General features: G+C 36.0%; 1 protein-coding gene across 8 annotated transcripts in view; it reads left to right on the plus strand.

The window, feature by feature from the left end:
- Window positions 1-18,898, plus strand: part of LOC101246494 (ALBINO3-like protein 3, mitochondrial) — a 50,068-nt gene that overhangs the window by 12,095 nt on the left and 19,075 nt on the right. For 7 of the 8 annotated variants that reach the window (XM_010314548.4, XM_010314546.4, XM_010314544.4 and 4 more), the window contains 5 exons: window positions 1,004-1,606; window positions 2,381-2,487; window positions 3,984-4,111; window positions 5,679-5,750; window positions 14,975-15,076. In XM_010314548.4, the coding sequence (XP_010312850.2) occupies window positions 1,203-1,606; window positions 2,381-2,487; window positions 3,984-4,111; window positions 5,679-5,750; window positions 14,975-15,076 (813 nt within the window). In that variant the 5' untranslated portion in view covers window positions 1,004-1,202. Of the gene's footprint in view, window positions 1-1,003; window positions 2,286-2,380; window positions 2,488-3,983; window positions 4,112-5,678; window positions 5,751-14,974; window positions 15,077-18,898 lie in introns of all 8 variants that reach the window. The other variant, XM_026028301.2, reaches the window with a different exon arrangement.

Raw genomic sequence — 18,898 nt, forward strand, 5'->3', positions numbered from 1 at the left:
ATTGGATTCTTATAATAATACATGTTCATATGTTTTATGATCAATTTTTTACGATCTCATCCCGTTGTATATGCATATTTACACTTATTTTCACAATTATTATCGATTTATGCTCATTTTCTTTTGGATCATCTTGATTTCTTTTAGAGTTTAGTCATGTCTTTGCTTTTCATCTATCAAGTAATAGTATTCTTGATTTGTTTGTGGGTGATGCTTGATATTCCTCTTCAAAGATTAGTGGTTCAAGAAAGTTATTTTCAAGAAGAAAAAAACTAAGATGCATGTGGGAAGGAAATTTATATTATTTAATCAGATCAAGTCTAGAATTTCTTATTTAGTTGAATGATTTTGTTTATAAAAACTTATCCTTTTGCGGAAAGTAAAGATAATATGTCTTGTCACAATTTTGTCTCTACACAAATAGAACATTCTTTTGTTTCTCTACTGTGCAAAATGATTTGATACATTAAATTCCAGATGCTATTATTATCAAGGTGTATATATATCATTATCTTTCCAACACCAAAGTTGTGTTGCTAAACCAGAGATCTACAAAGTTTTAATTTTATGTATGTGAATTCTTGCTGGTGTGTTGTTTTCTGTTTTGTTTAAAGGGATGATATCTCACTTTAGTCGTAACACGAAAAATATTATATCTTTAACCCCATCATTTCAATATCATTGGTTGATTTATCTAATAGCGCATGAAAACCAATTACTAGAGTATAATTGACTTCACGTTGATGCTTACTAATTACTAGAATATAATTGACTTCATGTTGGGCCTGTGCAAAGCACATGCATGTCTATCTATCTATCTATCTATCTATCTATCTATCTATCAATCTCTCTCTCTCTCTCTCTCTATATATATATATATATATATATTTATTTTTTTTTCTTTTTTTTTTACGACCGCCGCCCCTGCCTACATTTTACCTTTCCTAAATCCCACTTGTGGAATGCCACTAATATGTTGTTGTATACCAAATTCAATTAACAGGTGACTTCCAAGCAGCCCTCAGAAATAATAGAAAATCAGAAAGAAAAATCAGCTTTCTAAATGGAAAAGACGATGGCACTATGTTTGAAGTTTTAAGCAACTTTTCTGAAGTCCCAAAAGGAAGCTGGGTATTTAGTTGTTAGGTTAATCCTAGTTTCATTGTAACCTGCTGTCCGCCGATACCAACCACCACCCCATCATGTCCGTTCAGAGATTCTTCCATCACCGTCGTTACTCTCGTAATTCGCCAGGAATCTACTTTCTCCACAATTTCACATCTTCAGATTCTCACAATAAACCCTCAAACTCTTCCGATCACTACCGCCACCACAACTATGGGCACAGCCGGTATGTCCACTTTTTGAACTCGTTTTTACCATCAAAGCCACAATTTGTTATTCCGCACAGTGTTTCCTTCTGCCGTTCCTTCTCCACTCGCGACTCGGAAATTGGTGACTTCAGTGATTCGGCGGTTACTCAGTATGAGAACATGGAGTTGCTGATCAGCAAAAATATTACTGAGAGTGTTGAGGAGTCCATTCTTCCTGTACGTGCCTTGATTTCGTTGTTGGATGGTTATCATGACCTTACTGGCTTCCCATGGTAACATACTGCATTCCTTCCTAATATTTTGCTTAGCACCTTTATATATGTTTATTTGATTTTCAGAAATTCCAAGCTTTTTGCTGATACTTCAAAGATTCCTAGTTTCGTTGTAAATTGAAATGTAGTTCTAAAAAATGGCTTTGATAATTGATTCAGTAAGGTGAAAAGAGCCATGGTACACAACTTGAAATTTATATGCAGAAGTTAGGCAAACAATGCAGAAAATTATAGCTTGTGAATTGTAATATGTGTTGGAAAATAACTGCTCTGTCCTAACCTCGCAAATAAAATGAGTTTCATGTATAGGAACTCAACTATTAGAAGGGTTATTAGTTATTTAGGGCAGGTAGCTCTAGCTGCAAACAAATGGGGGAAGAAGCTACTTGGAAGTATTAAATATAAGTAAGTGGACCCAAAACGGAAACAGAGGTAAATGATGGTGCTCAGTTGTTGAAGTCTCAAGCCCACCTTGCAGATAAGGACCTCCTTGGAAGGTGACTAGTTGAGAAACAACTCAATTCTGTACTCACTGTTACCAATCAAAAAGCATTTTGCAGTTCACTGTTTTAGACCCAATCCTTCACTTCACTCAATTACACAGAGGGATCGGCCTGTTTATAAACCACGGAGGACATTGTATCGACAAAATTCCTTCCAAAAGGCCATAGAACAGTCTGTAATGTCTTAATTTAGTATTTTCTTTGTCTAATTTTTATCCAATGCAAGTATATGGGATCTTGATTTTGAAATCATACAATGTACTACTTGCAGGTGGATCATTATAGCTTCTTCAACAGTGGCTTTGAGGCTTACGTTATTCCCGTTGGTAATATTGCAAATCCACAAGTTGACGAGAATTGCAGAGTTACTTCCTAAATGTGAGGCTTTGTTTTCAGCACCATTAATTTCCCTTTATCTGATGCTAATTTTGGAAATCAAAAAGTAGGATGGAGTGAAAGAGGGGAATGAGTTAGGTGGACCATTTTTCCCTTTGGTTGGAATTTCGGAACAAAGATATTTAAAGCCCCTATTGTCCAAACAAATTGTTTCATTATCTCAACTTCAATTTGAGATGTTGATTCTCCATGAAGTTCATTATTTTAACTTCAACTTGAAATAGAGAAATTTGAAGTCAAAAAACTGGTTTGAGGAGTATCTCAAGTGAAAAAATGTTTTTTATACTCTAAATTTCGACATTGTTTCCAAATGGAATTTATGTCCAAACACAACTAACTTCTCAATACCGTTTTCAATTTCAACTTTTAGTACTCTTTATCTTTCAGCCTCAACCAAGTATTGTCCACATGCCTATTTAGAGTATTAAAATCTTCAAGGGAGTTGCTCTCATATTTGGATTTTACAAATTTTGTGGTCTTCCTATTTGCAAAATAACTTGGTAGGATGCTGAGTGATTTTGTCACTAGAAGATGACAAATAAGTTTCTGTTTCTTTTACGAATTTCTTTTCCCTATCATTCTTTTGAAACTGAATTTCTGTTCCCTGTCATTTCTGGCCACTCACAAAACTATATAAATTTTACTTTTATCTTCAATTCTACTTCTTTCCCTCCAAGTGCTTTAATATGTTTTCACCCTAGAGTAGAGTTGGATATGGTTTCATTTAATCATTTCATGTTTCTGAGGTGCTGTTCTTTAAAATGAAACTTACACAATGTTCCCAAGAGGATAGCGTAGTGGTTGAGGCATGGGAACAACAACGTGTTCTGGACACGCCAGGTTCGAGTCCCAGCTACAATACTTGGTATGTCCCATCTGCTTAGCCTTGATGGGCATAAATTGGGAAACCTATGCTTGTGATCCAGCCAAGTTGCCCTGTAAATTAGTTAAGGAGGTGCTCTCAAGCTAGCCAACACACTACTGATTTAAAAAGAAAGGAAAAAAAGAACCAGGATAACTTTGCTGATGTAAAGAATCTATCTTTTAATGACATCTCCACCCTAAAAAATATAGATGAAAAAGAAAGAGTGAAGAGGCTAGCCTCAATGAGTTGTTTGAGACGGGGGACATAGTATTTTACCCAGTGTCATTAAAGGCGCGTTAAGCGCGCTTAAGCCCTGAAGCGAGGCTCAAAACATGTTGAGCACTTCACCTTTATGTGCGCTTCTATGTCATCAGCAAGGTTCTAAGACAAACTTTTCCTTGCCAATGAGCCCCTTTTGAAGAAGTGACACTACACAATTGATATTTCACTTTATCATAATTTTTTTTCGATCTCTTTGGTCATAAATGTGTCATTCGTGTTTAGAGCTTTTTTGCGCTTTTCGCCTTTAATAACACTGATTTTACCTCTTAATAGAGATGTATGCACACCAGAAGCCATTACTTTTTAACTGATCTTTTTATGCATTTTTAAGTGCCTCTTCCATTGCCTCCGCCTATGTCAGAAAGGAGTGTTAGGGACCAACTTAAAATCTTTTTCAAGGAGAAACAAGCGGCAGGCTGTCCTTCATTTTTCTGGTACTTCGCCTCTCTGACAGTGCAGGTGATAATCCTATACAATTTATTATGTCAAGTTTATTTGCCTCAGAAGACTTTCCATTATGTAGTAGATAGTTGGCTATTTTTCATTATACATTGTAGAACACTGAGTGGTCGTTTGGTATGTAGTATTAGAAGAAATAATCCATGTATTATGTGTGATATTTTTTGTTATGTATTTAGTAGGATTTTGGATTATGTATAACTAATCCATGGATTAGTTTGCACCCTACATGGTATTATAGGATGTATAACTCCTTCCATTTGGTGGTATTATTAATACATATGATTTAATACCATGTGACTGAAATATGTCAAGACAAAAATACCCTTCAAATCCTCATAATCATTATTTTTATTTTCTTAATTTTATGTTTTACATTTGTAGCTTTGTACTAGTAAATTTATTTAAATAAATTAGCTTACAATTTTTATTATTTAGAGAGAGTTGTTTGTTACTAAATAATTAATATATTGTAAATTAGATTTATTTTTACTGGAATAACACATTCAAATTGATCAACATAAGGTAGATATTACATCATTAAAAAGAATCTCTTCTTTTGATTTGTAATACTATTTAATCAAACTTGGCAACAACATTATCTCCTCTTATGTTAATCAACCTAGTTTTAGAAAATGGTAGAAAAGCACCTATCATTTTTTTCCTAGTAAAAGCATCGATGATGATACATTATAAATTTTAAATATATTGTAGAAAAGCACTTACAAAAGTACAACTTGCAACTTTTATGTGTAAATGTAGATGATTTATTCAATCTTATTATTGTTTACCGTCTTTTCAATTTTATAAGTAGATGGTGTATTTATATTAAATTGAAAATTAACATTCGTGAGTAATCATTTTATTAAGATGACAATTATTTTCCCTCAAAGAATTCAAGTGAGAACAACAAACATGACGACAAAATTGTTATTCTCCTAGATAGTTAGAAGGCCAAAAAAAATAAATATTGTCCAGCAATATTACTTTAATTTGACCCAATTATAATAATAAAAAAAACCTTGACCCAATTACATGAAATGGAAAATCTCATAATAATTCAAGGGTATAATTGAAAAGAAGCATTTGTAGAGTCTTAATCCAAACACAAGATGAGGTGGAGCAATGGACTAAGCACTTGATGAAAAATAAACCATGTTAATCCATGCACTGTTAATCCTTGAATTGCTAATCTGGTGTTATTAATCCCTACGTTATTTATCTTCGTACCAAACGACCCTCGAGGAAATAGCTATTTTTATTTGGGAAGCATGTGTAGCAAAACAAATTTTGAAAGTCATTATGTTTTAGAATTCATTATTTGCCTAGTCAATATGATAGGAGTTAGACTACTATAAGTTATATTTCTTTTTCCTTGTGTGTTTGCTTTACTTTTAGTCTTTGATGAACACTTATACAAAAAAAGTATATGCATTGATGTTGTTTTTATTGTCACATTCAGTTGAAGCTTTTGAAATCTCCGCATGAAATTTGGTACTTTATTGATGGAAGTAGGATGTTGTAGTGTAATTTTATCATCTTGGTCATGATCTTTGTTCAATTTTAGGTGCCCTGCTTTTTTCTTTGGTTTACGGCTACTCGTAGAATGTCACTGGATCATCATGAAGGCTTTGATTGTGTAAGAGCACCCTTTTTCATTTATGCAATGCTTGTGCAGGATTGATTTTCTTTTTGGTATTATAAGTCTTTTCTTTCTCCCCTTAACTGCTTAGTTTGGTTTTGTATCATCATCTTTTACAAGGCTCAATTGATACACCTAGTGAATATCTGACTGTAACTGTATAAGCATTGTTGATGCATATACCATGCTAGTGAAAGCTGACTGTATAAGCATTATTGATGCATATAACATGCGATTTGACAACATAGCGGTGAATCTGATATGGTAATTCTCAAGTAAGCGAGGCACACAATATATGCAACATAACTAGTAAATGGTTTTCGTGCCTGTTTTTTCCTTTTCTTGTTGTTTCGTCCTTTTGTCATATCTCCGCCTGCAAACAAAGAGCGCATTTTACACACATCCAATGAGGTTTTCCGTAATTTTAGAGGTATCCCAAATGGTTTTCAAATTCATAAAGCCACTCTTATTCTCTTAATCATATCATGAACCATATATTTATCGTTTGGACAAGCCTCTTTGTCCCTCATGACCAGTTAATCAATGAACTATGCCCTAAACCAGACTATTAGTTCGGTTATATTCTTCATATTCATTCCAGTTTATTCAAACAATTTATAAACTAGGTAAATTGCCGCGCGGGTCTGTGATTTCCAAATTCGGTGTAATCTTGTGTAGTTTTAGTGCAGTTAAATAAGTGCTAAATATTAAGGCCTACTTATCAGCATCTTGTCGTTTTTATGTCCTCCAGTATTTGGCCATCCAAAGTGTAATATCTACTACCACTTAGAATTGAATAATATTCATAGGTTGATCTTGTATTGTTTAGGCCTTCATTTACGGAAGTGCTGTAAATATCCTGCTACCTCCGCCTATCCGTATGGCGATCTTAAACTGTTGAAAATGTAGTTATATTTTTGTTTCATGCCATAGACATCTGCGTACCTATTCATGATAAGGTCCACTAAACTTCATTGTTAGTTGTTTCCAATTTCTTCATATTTGTGTGCTTAACCTCCATCTTTCACTTTCAGTTGATGGTATTACAAGTCTGTTGCATTTTGGCACGTCCCATAATTCACCCTTCACGTTCAATGTACAGGTTGGACAATCTGTCCTGCTAGAGTAATGAAGTTTTGATGGTCTGATGAGCTGCAATGCAGTGCGTATACAACACTGTAATCTATTGTAACATAGTAGATGAGCCATCCAATAGTGCGGTAGAAGATGTAATCACATTGATTTGTGGTACGTGTAGTAACCGTGATCCACATATGGTTCAATGTCTGAGGCTAACCTTGCCACGTATATGCAAGTTTTAAATTTCCAAGTTCACCTACTACAAATAACCACTCAAATATAAAGCGAGTTGTTGCAAAATACAAAAAGGTTTGGTAGAGAGGTGTTGAAGGAAGTCAAGTTGCAACAATAATGTGAATGTAAAGTGTGCTACGGGGGGAGGTGTAATTGGAAGTACAGGGGCAGCTACTTGAAGATATAAATATGAGTTAACAATATATGTTAACATAAGGCATTAGTTATAAAATGAGTCTGCATTGTCTGATGGATCTTGCAACAGACTTGTAAGAATGACACCAATCAGTGCCGTAATCAAAATCATTGCCTGATGAAGTTTGATGCATCCTCGTATGAATATTGTCTCTAACTTGGTGTTGCTATTTACGCGGTACTGCAGCCGAAGGTTCACAGGTGAGTCTGTCAAATTGAGGAGGTCTGGAGGAAGTTGATTTAATTTACATGAGCAAGGGAGAAAGACAATATTAATTGTGGACTACAACAGATGAGTAGGGGGTATAATCTGTATTACCTGGACAATCAAGAGGAGGAGGTTGAAGGTGTGAGCTGCTGGCTGTAGGTTTGGGGTCTATCCATGGATTCTTACGTGTTTAAAAATAAGGTGTTTTTAACAAAGTAATAAGTTGCGAGAGTAAGATGTTGTATGCAAGAAATAAGTTGTGAGAGTAAAGTGTATAATCAAAATAATAAGTTGAAAGGCGACACAATTTTGTGTCCTGCACATGTGAAAGCACGTAAAGTAGCACAAGCCAGCATGATTATATATAAATTGATTTGACTATGGATGTAGGTCATAATTGTATAGTGTAAGATGAAGGTTAATGATTTTAGTAGCAACAAAGGAGAATAACAACACAACTGTGTGCCCTGCACGTGTGGAAGTGTGGATGAAGATGCACAAGACAGCATGATTACATGTAATTAGAGGCGACTATGGATATAGGGTATAATTGTGTACACTGCACAAAGGCTAAATATTTTAGTAGGAACAAATGAGAGTCTGTGGGGATTCGGTAAGTGCAGAATGTATCTAGAGGCACGAAAGGGTGAATGGAATAGAAGGCAATAGGTGCACAACTTGCACGGGAGGGAAATTAAAGAGAACGGTGCAAGGCAGAGGCAGTCGTTGAAGGTAAACTGGTGCGGCTATGGATGCAGGGTGTAAGTGTATACATTGTAATGGATTCAGTGAGTGCAGAATGCACCAATAGGTACAGGAGGGTGAATCGAAATTAAGTCGAACAGTGAGCGTCTTACCTGGGAGGATGAATGGAAACGAAGACAAACAGTGCAATGCGGGGGCTGCCACCGAAGGTTGAAAACATAAAAAATGCAGTGTAGGTGAAATGCAGGTGATTACAGTACAAGCGAGCATGGTTAGATGTAAGTTGATGGGACTATAAATGCAGGGTATGATTTTATACGTTTTAACTTGTAAGAGAAAGGTTAAAAATAATGGCAACATCAAAGGAGAATGAATGCAGTGATTAAGTGATGGCAGAATGTAGGCGGAGACGGGAGGCAAAGGGGGGGGGGGGGGGAGGGGGGTCATTAAAAATGAGTAGTGTAGTTAAAGAGTAATATACCTGGTGTGTGTAGAGATATCGTAGAGTGCTGGTTGGAGTGCGTTACTTCCCATTGGAACGATATTGTAGTGTGCAGATAAGAAGGATGGAAAAGACTGGAGGCTGGTGAGCAGGAAACATGAGGTGTAGTGGTTGCAGAGCGTAGTGTGCAGAGGAAGACATGTAAATGAAAGTGTCGTCGGTTCTAAGTAGTTGTGTCGTTGTTGAGGCGGTGTGATTGTTGGCTGGTGAAACAACGCCAGAGCGTTTGGGTTGAAATGTCGTTTGATGTGGGGTGTTTTTAAAGAGAAGGACATTTTTGGGAATATATTAAATTAAAAGGGTTTTCTGGATGGTGGTGGTGCCTCGTAGGCGACACTAAGATTTTATATATACATATATATAATTGGATGTCGACCAACCATTGACTTGAGTTGTACTTTGCAATGAGGATCATTTTAAAGTCACTCGAGATAGCTTTTTCTGATGAAGTTAACTATATTGATGTAAGGGGGAATACTAAAATACAAGTTCTTCCACAAAAACATGATTATTTTCTAAGAGCATCCAGTATTGGAATATCATTTATGATCTAGAAGTGCACATAAAACAAAAATGTTCCACTAATCTGGACAAAGTGATCTTAGCTCCACGTAACGCCAAAGGGATTATGTTCCATGCTCTCGTTCACACTTCCGTATTGCCTTCCAACTCACATTTAGTACAATAATTTTCAGCAGTTCTTCAAAATATTGTACAAGGTACTTTCGGTTTGTGTCTATTCCTTCCCTTAAGTAGGTATTTCTTTTGAACCAACTACCTTTTTTAGTTGTATCCCCCTATGAATTAGAGAGTGTATTTACACCTTTCAAATTACACCCAATTACCTGCTGACCAGGTAATTGCATGGCCAACCAAACAAGACAGACAATGTAATTACACTCAATTACACTGATCCAATTACCAGGGTGGCTTTCCAAACAGGCCCTTAGCATTTCTAAATTATGTTATCAAAGTCCAATGTGACTCGAGTTTAGGAGAGTTTTTTGATTGTTATTTGAATTTTACTGACAAGTTTAGAAACATGTTTTTCTATTTTTAGTTAGAAACTATATTTATAAATGTATTTCTTCGAGCTATTAATAAAATAGTTCCCTTCGACAATACTACAATATTTTCTTTCAAAGTTTTTCTTTGTTATTTTCTTAATATCTTTATTAATAAACCAATAACTTTCACCAAAACTGTAAAATGTTAAAGGTCATGTAATGCTTCTATTATAGCATTGATCACTTAAGGGAAAGGCGCTATAAGACACTAAGGGGTCGTTCATTAGTTGGATAAGAAATAAGTTATCCATTATATTAATTTTCATATAACTTTTATACGACGTTTGATAGGTAGATAGGAAATAAGTTATTCATGATAAAATAAATATGATGTTCGGTTGACAATTTAGTAATCTGCATAACTGATACATGTATAGACTGTGGAAATCAATGTATTATTTTATGCAAGATTAAAGATGAATACCTATGCACCCAAGGGTGTGACCTAGTGGTCAAAGTAGTTGAGAGCCATGAGGTCTCAGGTTGAAATTCTAGCGTTAGACAAAAACACTAGGTAATTCTTTCTATCTCTCTTAGTCTTGGTGAACATAGCTACCTGCTACTTATTCTTGGACCTTGGTAGGAGGTAACATGTATCATGTTGGATTTTAGAGCACAAAATTTGAGGTAACATATATTCTAATGTTCATAGCCTGTAAAGCTTTTGGGGTCAACCCAGTTGTATTTGAGCTTAGTACAAGAATCAACAAAGTTATGGATGATCTTCTGATAGCACAACATGCTCATAAGGGAAGGGTATTGTCTCAAATTTAAAAGAACAAGATCCTACAATTAAAATTAGAGATTCAGAACCCAACATAAGCAGAGGAAACTTCATGGAGAAAAAAATCTAGGTGTTTGTGGTTGAAGGTAGGAGATAGAAACACTAGGTACTTCCGAAGGCTAGCCAACTCTCATAGGAGGTACAATCACATTGACGGGTAACAAGTTGGTGTTAACTTAATTGAAAGGAAAGAGCAGGTGAAAGAAGTAATGTAGAAAATGAACCTGGGAGGCCCACAACTTCTTTTGAGGAGTTAGGTGGCCTAAGCATAGATGAAAAGAATGCTCTAGAATAAGCTTTCGAAGAAGAGGTTTTGAACGCTATCAATTCTTGTGCTTCAGATGAAAGCCCTGGGCCAGATGGTCTCTCAAATGTCTTTTTACCAAAAGTGTTGGAATATTATCAAGCTGGAGATTTTGGGTACCCTCAATCACTCCATAGTAATTGTCATGGTGAAATCCTTAGTGCTTCTTTTTTGCACATAACCCCAAAAGAAAAGGTGCAATAGAACTTAAAGATTTTAGGCGAATTATCCTTATTGGTAGTGTTAACAAGATCCTGGCTGAAGTTCTTGTTGAAACTTTTAAAGAAGGTGATTGGAGGTTGTCTCGTGTTTTTAGAATGTCTTTGTTCAAGGAAGGAAGATTTTTGGTGCAACTCTTATTGCCAAAGAAGTTTTGGACTGGAAGCAGAAAAGTGGTCCCTTTGGTTTCTTTTTAAGCTTGATATAGAGAAAGCTTTTGATAAGCTAAACTAGTCATCCCTTATCTCAATCCTAAGGCAGACGGGGTTTGGAGAAAGGTGGATTAGATGGATTAAATACTCTTTCTCCACAGTAATGTAATCTGTACTAGTAAATAGAACTTCTGTGGGCTTTTCCTCCTCTGCGAGACATTAGGCAAGGTGATCCCCTGTCACCCTTCTCATTTATTCTGGTTATGGAGGTGTTAAGTAGGATGTTAGAAAAGGCCAAACAATTACACTGGCTAGAAGTAGTGGTGGCAAATGGGCGGGTTGGGTCAAATGTGGGCGGGTTGAAATGGGTAAATATAAAATGGGTAATCATTCAACCCGTCCATATTTGATATGGGTAAAAATGGGTTGGGTAATAAATGGACTGGGTAAAATACTATTATACCCATATTTTCATGAATAAATAGTACTTTACTTAAGAATTCAATATGGAGAAGATATTTTAGTCTTTTTTAGATGGAAATGTTGAACATGCTTCATATAGTTTTATTGTACTATAAAAATAAAAAAATAAATCCTATAACTTCTCAATATAAAATAAATTTATATAATAACAAGATGAAAATATTTTTAATTTCAAAGTAAATGAATATTTGCATTTTAGGACTAAAACATGCTTAATGCACTTTAAGCAATGCTGCCAATACTAATACTCCCGTTTCAAAAAGAATGACCCTATTTCCTTTTTAGTTTGTTTCAAAAAGAATGACCCCTTTCCTTTTTTGGTAACACTTTAACTTTAACTTTCCACGTGGCATGTTTAAGACCACAAGATTAAAGGGTAATTTGGTACATTAAACATAACTTTAAATTAGAACCATAAGATTAAAAAGTCCTCTTTCTTTTCTTAAGCTCCGTTCCAAGTCAAACTAGGCCAATCTTTTTGAAACGGAGGGAGTACATGATTTGCTTGTTTTACATTATTATTGATTATTCAATGTAAAATAAAATAAATAAATATCTTTTTAATAATAATATATAGTGAGTAATATATTCCACTGAGATATGTTTTTGGCTTTAATTTTGTTGTCATTTTTTTGGGCAAAATGCCAAATGAGTAGCACCAAGTGCTAAACAAAAGAAACAAACAAAAAAATAATGAAGTAGAAAAACTAAAGCAATAATATTCAATTATTATATACACGGTGAATATTGGCTTCCTGGTAGCAACAATATCTCTCACTAAGGGGCAGGGTAACACTCATCAATCACTTCTTGCATAATATTTCCACCTATTTTATGTCCCTCTTACCTATGCCAGCTAAGGTGCAAAAACATCTTAACAAGATTAGGACAGAGTCCCTCTAGAAAGGTAATAGTAAGGACCACAAATTCCACCTTGTGAAATGGGCCAAAGTCACCATGCCAAAGCAGTTTGGAGGCTTAGGGATTAAAGACCTGACATTACATAACAAGTGTATGCTAATGAAGTGGCACTAGAGGTATAATCAAGAGACAATCGGTCTATGGAGTGAGGTGATCCAAGCAAAATTGGTAGCACTCTTCATTGGTGTTCTAATGAAGTCACAATCCCGTATGACAAAGGGGTCTTGAAAGCTATTAGGAAGTTGTGGGAGGTCTTCTAAACGAAATGCTACTCTCTAGGTGGAAGTGAGGAGCACATCCAGTTTTGGAAAGACACTTGGCTAGGGAACATCCCTCTTATGAACGTATTTCTAAGAATATTTAAGGTTGCCTCCAATCCAGATTCAACCATCTCTCAGTGTTGGGAAGATAATGTTTGGATGTGACTTAGAGGAGAAATCTAAATGACTGGGAGAGTGGGAGTTTGAGAATTTATGGCCCTCATGGCCAGCACCTAGACCAACTCAGTCCACAACCAAAGAAGGGATAGACTCACTTGGGGAAGTAATAGGGAGGGCTCCTATTTAGTCAAAGAAACTTGCATCTAAGCTCAAGGAAGACACTTATTGATCTGTGGCCCTGGAAACTTATCTGGGAAACTCAGATGCCTTCGAAACAACTAGGTCATTCTTAATGGTTCTTGCTTAACTCTAGTAATCTTATGAGGAGGACGTTCAGTATAGCCAACAGATGCTACATGTTCTTGTGTAACCCATAATCTTTGAATCACATGTTTCTTCATTGCAGTGTTGCCACATACCTTTGGAACATGTTGTTTTCTCTCTTTGGACTTACTTGGGTGAGAGAGGCTTGTGTGTTGGAGTCCCTGGAAACTTGGGAAGTCCATCAAAATGATGTGGTATTTGGTTCCTTCTTGTATTATGTGGTGCTTATGGATAGAGGGTGAGAAAAGGTGTTTTGGTAGCATCCAAACTCCCATTTCCTCTCTTAAGGCTTGATGGTTGATTAGTCTTTTTAGTTGGGTCAACCACTTCTCTATAATTAAGGTTGAATCATTCCTAGAATTTATCAGCTCTATAGATCTATGTTGATAATTGTGAGAGTTTTTTTTTTCTTCGTGGAAGCGGATAATCTCTTTGTAATGTTTGCATCTTCTTGATGCTTTTTGTTAATAATATCCTTCTTATTTCATCGGAAAAAAAAGTCAAGGTCCAAGTATTTGTGCCAACCTTGACACCCTAGATCTCTTATCTTTGCTCTTTCAGCATTTTGCTAACACCCTCCATGTCTAGGATGAATAAAATGAGGGATTGGATCTCCCTGACTAATTTCATTATGAGGAGTGAAAAAAAGCCACTGGCGCTCTATTGACTAGAACCGAGTATCTGACAATTTTGATGCAGAACTTGATCCATCTAACCCATTTGATCTCAAATTCTGCTGATTTCAATCTCCAACCAAGAACTTCATTGGTTGCTATGATGTTTACCTATTAAACGCCTACACCAAGATCTCAAGTGTTGATTTGGTCTTGAATCCACACTTTGGACCTAGTAGATCTGATACCTGTGTGAGAGAAGTCGACTAGTTGGTGATAGTAATAAAATTTAAGATCATCCCCCTGCCTAGGAATATGTCTCACGTCTTACGCTTTCCTCAGGGAACCTTATCTTATGAAATTCCTTTTATAACCCATGTTACTTCCTACCCAAGACTAGTCTATCATTGTCCCAACTCTCTATTTTGGACTCTTACCTTCTAGTCCATGAACTCTCACAAAACTCCACTCAGTTGTACCATGAATTCTTCAGATCCGCCTCTAGCAAAAATCATTTTTTTTCTCATCCACCTCCCTCTACACAAGTCCTAACTGCTTTCTTCACTTTTTTTTCTATGAATAGAGTAGTTGAGAGAGAATGTCATATTTTTCATAACGGACTTTAATAGCCTAGTATATAATTTTTTCTTACCTAATTGGTTGGACTTCAATAGAAAAAGTATATAGTTTTTTCTTACCAAATTGCTGTAGTTACTTCCTCCGTCCCAATTTATGTGGCACCGTTTGACTTGACACAAATTAAAAAAGGAAGACATTGAAACATTGTGGTCTAAAGAAAACCTTAGATAGTTGTGTGACTATAAATCATTTAACTAAATGTAAAAGGAGAATTTTAAAGTTGAATTGTTTCTAATTACAAAAATATGACATTCATTTTGGGACAGAGTAAAAAGGAAAAGGCTACATAAATTGGGACAAAGGGAGTAGTAGTCTGATTCCTTTATCTGTATATATTTTTAAAGCTTTGAAACTCTCGAGGTTAAATATTCTGTCCACTTGATACTTACTTCCATTTCATATCTCTGTAGGGGGGCATTCTTTGGTTCCAGAACTTGACCGAGTTCCCTAATGGTGTTTTAGGGCCAGTCTTTCCTTTACTGATTGCTGGATTGCATTATATCAACGTACAGGTATATTGCTTTTATCAACCTTGAGATTTACTGCCTTTGTGTTTTGTTGTTGTCTTTCTTTGTGGTAACAGAGTTCATTATGGGACTAACAGACCTGTACCTTATTCTTGGCCTTGGTACTAAATACATTTTCAATTATAATTTCTTTTTCCTTTTCTGTTTGCCGGGGGGGGGGGGGGGGGGCTGTTATCCAATAGTACTTATGTTTACGTATTTGATCGTCAACAGGATTGATTTCATGCTGTTCAGACATGTTTTCTTGGTGCCCACCTTGCAATGGTTGGTGGGCCTTGTATACTGTTTCATATTTGGGGCAGGCCTGAAGGAAGTAGTAAAAGGGAAAAAATGTTTCAGTTCTATAGTATGAGATATCTGCATACCGGCATCAATTTGTTTCTTAATATGTTTTTTCTCCAAAGCTAGTATATGGTTGATAATTCTTCCTTGCTCCTTCATAGTTTTGGGCTTTTTGATATACTGTTGCAAGGAATTATAATTTATTCTTGCATGGTTTTGAACGCTTGAAACCCTTCTCCCAAAAAATGATGCCGCCAAACATTGAGTTTTGTAATCTCAGATTCCCTCTGGTGCTCAAAACTCCTGAGAACCGAAGATTTAACTGACGGGTGGATCTTCCTGCCGTCTGTATTCAGTTAATTAATAAGATCTTCTCCATAAAATTGTCTTCCCAAAAGTGGTGTAAAATGTTTGAAAATGGAAAACTTCATCTTGGTTTTGATGATTAATGAACAAAGACTTAAACTGTTTGGAGGACTTGAGTTCAGCAACCAGATGGGTTAGGAAGTAAAAATTACTTGTGGAGTTGCCTCACCTTATTATATTATGGTTTCTGTTTTTTTTTTTTTTCGTTTTAAAGTCTTGCCCTGTCTCTCCATTTTTCTCATCTTCAAAAATGGGGTCCTGGAAGTTTCACCAACAAAAAGGTACCACAGAGAGAAAAAGAAGGCAACCCAGCTTAGGCATCACTGGTACCCTTTGGATTTTTGTGCGTGAGTGCAGGGAGGGTATGATTTCTATCTTTGTGGTGCTGGGTTAGTTTAGCTCTGTTGCTGAAACCTGCAGTGTACGGTCATATACACTGGTTTAGTAATTCTTCAGGTTCTTTGTTAGCTCAAGAAAGGTTTTAGTTTCAGTACTGTCTTCAGGATATTGCTAATTGCTTTTAGATGTATACTCTAAAATGACTTGTTGGAGCAGATAAATTCAGATCAGGAAGTGGCTGGTGTGTTTTCTTATGTTTGCTTTGGATGGACTTATTTCAAGTCTATTTAATTAACTTTGAACACCCGACAAGATAGCTTACCTGAACTAGCTTTTGCAATTGTTATGGAAAAAGGCGGATTCTTGAACCAATTGTAAAGGCTATGTAGTAGAGACTAGAGATTATTCTTATATTTTCTCCCAGTGAAGAAATTCAGTTTGTTTTTCCTTTTAATTTTCATTTGGCAGAAAACTTCTTTGGCTCCGCAATGAGTTTGTTGCATTTTTCCAAATAAAATACAACAATTATGTCTCGGTTCCAAACAAGTTGGGTAAATCATCACTGACCATTTTCCTATTTAATTATTTAGATAAAATAAAATGTAAACCTAGATCTTTCATTTCCATCTAGTGATCCCAAATCATGTCCTCAATTCTGTCAGATTTTTTCACGGAAAGGGAAATCTGAAGAATGTTGTATAACTAGGTGATTTCTTCACATCTCCCTAATTCTTGGTTGACATAGTTACCCGGTGTTCCTTCTAAAAAGGAAAGAGTGACCCGGTATTGGTGTTATGGGAGGTAGCAAGTACTTTGTGGAATAGTTGAGATGTGTGCAAGTTTCTTGGACACCATCGCTATCCGGAAAAGAATAAGAAGAATGTTCTCTACCACACACAGCCTTAACAATTGGTTCAAGAAGCCATCTTTTATGGTCACAGTTGCAATCTTTTTTTTTTTTTTTTTTTTTTGAGAATTAGTACTGTTGTATTCTTCAGAATTAGTAATGCTGGCCACCACCAAAAACATATTACAGGGGAGTGAAATTCAAATCTAAATTTAACAAAGTACCTAGCAATCAATCAAATTGTACTTCCTCTATACAGTTCTGGTTCCACCAAAAAAATAAAGTTACCAGGCAGTTCCACTTCACATCAATGGACTTGATCTTGTCTTCAAAGCACTTTCCATTTCTCTCCTTCCAAATTGTCCAACATATGCATGAGGGTGTTATCCTCCACCATTTTTTCTGACTCATGCTTCCACCTCTTCTAATCCAACAGCTCTTCAGATCCGCTGTATGCTCTGGCATTTTCCATATTGTCTTTCTGAGACTGAAAAACAGATTTCACACTTGATTATTGAACTTACAATGTGGGAACAGGTGATTATTTCTCTCTCCTGTTTCATTGCACAAAAAACACCTAGTCACCACTACTCTCCCCTTCTTTTGTAGTACTTCATGAGTAAGGCATGCCTTCTTAACGCCTAGCCAAGTGAAGCATTTCACCTTTGTTGGAGCTATATTCTTCCATATCCTTAGCTCTTCCTCCTGCATAACACTATTCTCCACCTGTACAAATTTTTAACAGAGAAACATCTTCCTTCTGTAGTGTATCTCCACTTAAGCTTGTCAGGTTCCATTGTTGTTCCAGCAAAAAATTCACTTCATCTAGCGAACTAGACACCTTTTCCACTTCCCAATTATTAGAATAGAAATAAGTATTTCCTACTTAGAAAAGGAATAGGAATAGGATTCTTAGTCGGAAAAGGGTACCAATGAATTGTCTATAAATAGGGTGTCAATGTAACAATTTATTTACACAATTTAATTCTATTCTTCCCATATATTTCTCATATGGTATCAGAGCATTGGTGAGAACTTCAAGTCACCGGTGTCAAATTTCGGTGACGACAGAGTCTAGTGACGATGGTGCAAAAGTCAAAGCACAATGGGAGAAAGTGGATGCCTAATTATGTAGTCTCCTTTGACGCTCTATTGATTCTAAGTTGATGCCCTTGTTTCGCCCATTCCAGACATGTTATGTAGTTTGGGAAAAGGTACGTGCTTTATACATTAAGGACATATCTCGATTCTATGATGTGATATCTTGATGATCAACTTAAAGAAACAAGAATCCAATTAGTTTACTTGGGACAAGTACAGACAATCATGGAGGAATTTGAAACATTGATGCCTATCACTACAAACACGTGGAAAAGCAACAAGAGCAAAGGAAGACATTGTTTCACACTTGCTGGACTTCCTACTGACCATAACTCTGTACGTGACCAGATTCTAGCCATTCCTACAATTCCCTCAATTGATGAATTATTCTTTCGTCTGCTTCGTCTTGCTGCACCTCCCAGTCACAAAAAAGTTTCATCACCCATTGTTGACTCCTCTATTCTCACATCTCAAATCACATAAAAGTGTACATACCAGCCTATGGAGAATCGACGAGGGGGAGGGCGTCTTGGGAAACCTCGATCCAAGTGTAGTCATTGTCATAAACCTTGACATACTCGTGATATATGATATATTTTGCATGGTCCACCACCCAGTTATGATCCTATTGTTCTAAAGTAATATAATGAGTTCCTTTAAAATCGCGCCAGTAAACAGATATATCCATACGTAGCATATGGTGCTCAACCTAATTAACCATCCAATAATACTCACATTGCTTAGACAAAAAATAATGATGAGTTCCTTTAGCATCCTGCAAATAAGCAAACGTCTCCACAAGTAGTTTCGGTTGCATAACTTGATATGTCAGTTGAGGGTAATTCTTTTGCCTGTGTGTCGCAATCTAGTAC

This window comes from Solanum lycopersicum, chromosome 11, assembly GCF_036512215.1.
Source record: "Solanum lycopersicum chromosome 11, SLM_r2.1".
In the NCBI taxonomy this organism is placed as follows: domain Eukaryota; kingdom Viridiplantae; phylum Streptophyta; class Magnoliopsida; order Solanales; family Solanaceae; genus Solanum; species Solanum lycopersicum.